General features: G+C 44.9%; 1 protein-coding gene across 1 annotated transcript; it reads left to right on the forward strand.

The window, feature by feature from the left end:
* The first annotated feature begins 233 nt into the window (after positions 1–233).
* On the forward strand, positions 234–2,627 carry LOC103195456 (protocadherin beta-10). Its single transcript, XM_007939035.1, has one exon. The coding sequence runs from the start codon at positions 234–236 to the stop codon at positions 2,625–2,627; it is 2,394 nt and encodes a 797-aa protein (XP_007937226.1).
* The last annotated feature ends 955 nt before the right edge of the window (positions 2,628–3,582 follow it).

Consider the following 3,582-nt stretch of genomic DNA (forward strand, 5'->3'; position numbering starts at 1 on the left):
AAAAAAAAAAAAAAAAATCGAACCTAGAATGCTACGGAAGGCAACCAAGAAAAGAAAACGCCTACAGATAAGCTGGGAAGAAAAGGTATAGCAGCTCAAGATTGGAAAAGGAAGAACAAAAAACCTCGTATCCCTGTTACTTCAGGGAGTGGGTCTGGAGTTTGCAACTGCTATTTCTTTATACTGGAAAATGTGGTTGTGACTGAAATTGAGGAAAGCCTGGTTCAGAAGCTATGGAGGAGGGAAGGCTGCGCTTCCGGAGACAAAGGCAAGTCCTGTTTATCTTTCTACTTTGGGGAGTGTCGCTGGCACGGTCTAGGTTTGGACTTTATTCAGTAACAGAGGAAGCAGACAGAGGATCGTTTGTGGTCAATTTGGCAAAGGATCTGGGGCTAGCAGAGAGGGAGCTGGCCGCAAGGGGTGCTCGGGTGGTCTCTGATGATAACAAACAATACTTGCTCCTGGATTCTCAAACCGGGGATTTGTTCACAAATGAGAAACTAGACCGGGAGAAGCTCTGCGGCTCCACAGAGCCCTGTATGCTACATTTCCAAATTTTAATGGATAACCCCATTCAAATTTACCAAGCTGAGCTAAGGATCAGAGATCTAAATGACCATTCACCAGTGTTTCAGGACAAAGAGATGGTCTTAAAAATACTCGAAAATACAGCAGAAGGGACAACATTTCAACTAGAAAGAGCACAGGATTCAGATGGAGGACTTAACGGAATCCAAAAGTACACCATCAACCCCAACTCTTTCTTCCATATTAAAATTACTGACAGTGACGAAGGCGTGATATACCCAGAGCTAGTGTTGGACAAAGCATTGGACTGGGAGGAGCAGCAGGAGATCAGTTTAACACTCACAGCGCTGGATGGCGGATCTCCACCGAGATCTGGGACCACTACTATACGCATTATAGTCGTGGACATTAATGATAACGCCCCACTGTTTGTGGAAGCGCTGTACGAGACCCAGGTTAAGGAGAATAGCCCCATAGGGTCCTTCATTGTTAAGGTTTCCGCAGAAGATGTAGACTCCGGCGTCAATGCGGAAGTCTCCTATTCATTTTTTGATGCCTCTGAAGAGATTAGAACAACCTTTCAAATCAATCCTTTTTCTGGGGAAATCGTTACTAGAGCGTTACTTGATTATGAGCTAATACAATCTTACAAAATAAATATACAGGCAATAGATGGTGGGAGCCTTTCTGCAAGATGTACGGTTTTGGTTGAAGTACTGGACACGAATGACAACCCCCCTGAACTGATCATGTCAACACTTTCCAACTACATTCCTGAGAACTCTCCTGAGATGACACTGGCTGTTTTTAGGATTCGGGACAGAGACTCTGGAGAAAATGGAAAGATGGCTTGCTACATACAAAACGATCTGCCGTTCCTACTGAAACCCTCTGTGGAGAATTTTTACGTTCTAATGACAGAGAGAGCACTTGACAGAGAAAGCAGAGCCGAGTACAACATCACCATCACCGTCACGGACTTTGGGAAACCAAGGCTGAAAACACAGCACAACATAACCGTGTTGGTCTCCGATGTCAACGACAACTCCCCGTCTTTCACCCAAACCTCCTACACCTTGTTCGTCCACGAGAACAACAGCCCTGCCCTACTTATGGGCAGCGTTAGCGCCACGGACAGAGACTCAGGCACCAACGCTCAAGTCACCTACTCGCTGCTGCCACCTCAGGACCCGCACCTCCCCATCGCCTCCCTGGTCTCCATCAACGCGGACAATGGGCACCTGTTCGCTCTGAGGTCGCTGGATTATGAGGCCCTGCGAGCCTTCGAGTTCCGCGTGGGTGCGGTCGACGCAGGCTCCCCTGCGCTGAGCAGTGAGGTGCTGGTGCGGGTGGTGGTCGTGGACGAAAACGACAACTCGCCCTTCGTGCTGTACCCGCTGCAGAACGGCTCTGCGCCCTGCACCGAGCTGGTGCCCAGGGCGGCCGAGGCGGGCTACCTGGTGACCAAGGTGGTGGCAGTAGACAACGACTCCGGCCAGAACGCCTGGCTGTCCTACCAGCTGCTCAAGGCCACAGAGCCCGGGCTGTTCAGAGTGTGGGCGCACAATGGCGAGGTGCGCACCGCCAGGCTCCTGAGCGAGCGCGACGCGACCAAGCACAGACTCGTCGTGCTGGTGAAGGACAATGGTGAGCCCTCAATGTCGGCCACCGTCACACTGCACGTGCTCCTGGTGGATGGTTTCTCGCAGCCTTACCTGCCGCTCCCGGAAGTGCCCCTGGATGAAACCCAGGCCGACTCGCTCACCATCTACTTGGTCACTGCGCTGGCGTCGGTTTCGACGCTCTTCCTGTTCTCAGTGCTTCTGTTTGTCGCAGTGCGGCTGTGCAGGAGGAACAGGGCCGCCTTGGTGGGTCGCTGCTCGGTGCCTGAGGGCCACTTTCCGGGCCACTTAGTAGACATTAATGGCACTGGGACCCTGTCCCAGAGCTACCAATATGAGGTGTGTCTGACGAGAGGTTCTGGGACCAGCGAATTCCAGTTTCTTAAGCCAATTATTTCTTGTTATCCTCCACAGGGCACTACTAGTGAAATCGAGGAAAATTCTAATTTCCAGAATAGCTTTGGGTTTAATTATTGATAGAAGCCCATCTAATAAAGACATTTATTTAATATTTTCTTGATGTTTAGCTAAAGCTTGTATCCACCACCACCAATAAGATATCATTTCATTTCCTCTATCCTTAATTTCCTTCTACTCTATGTATACATGTATATCTTGACATGATTCATGTTACTTCTTTTTCCTAGAACTTCTTAAATTTTTAACACAATGTGTAGCATGTGATACATGTATTTATTATTTGATATTCTTCCTTTTATTTTCCCTTCAAAACTGGTATTATTGTTGGTTTATCATCCATGGTTTTCCTTATAACAATTTTTTCCTAACTGTGTCAAGTTCTTACACAAAGTTTTATTGTCACTTTAGTGGTATGTCCTTATTTGGAATGTTTCTATTATGAATTATTTGAGAAATAAATAACTAACCATGCTTTTCTAAAAATAAGAAGAAAATCCATTGTAAGTGTGTGTATGTGAATTTAAGTTTGGAGGGGATAAAAAGCAAAGCTTAGACATTCCATAACATCATATGGAAATCTTTAATAATTTATTGCTTTTAATTCAAAAAAAAAAAAAAAACAGAGGTCCTTGTTAAGTTTTTAATAACTGGCTAACAAGTTCCTTCCTGTTTGTTTGTTTTGTTTTTTTAAAAAAAGCTCAATAGAAATTAAGTAGAGGATTATATAGTGTGGTTTTTATAGTCAAGAATTAGAGTGTTGTTTCCATGGTATCTAGCGTTCCCCAGTATATCTCTTCATTTGAATGATATCTCTTGCTTATTGTAGGGTAAATAGAGCTCCCTAATAACTATTATGCCTTTGAATAAATTTCTATGTGAAGCAGATGTTCCAGTGTTATTCTTACTTTCAAAAGTGTTAGGATAGGCATTAGTCTATTCTTTACTACCTTTAGTCAGTGCAGAGAAATTTGATCCCACTAGATTTCCATTTAGACCAAAAAAAAAAAAAAAA

Source organism: Orycteropus afer, unplaced genomic scaffold, assembly GCF_000298275.1.
Source record: "Orycteropus afer afer isolate SDZICR_OR568_19922 unplaced genomic scaffold, OryAfe1.0 scaffold00056, whole genome shotgun sequence".
Lineage (NCBI taxonomy): Eukaryota > Metazoa > Chordata > Mammalia > Tubulidentata > Orycteropodidae > Orycteropus > Orycteropus afer.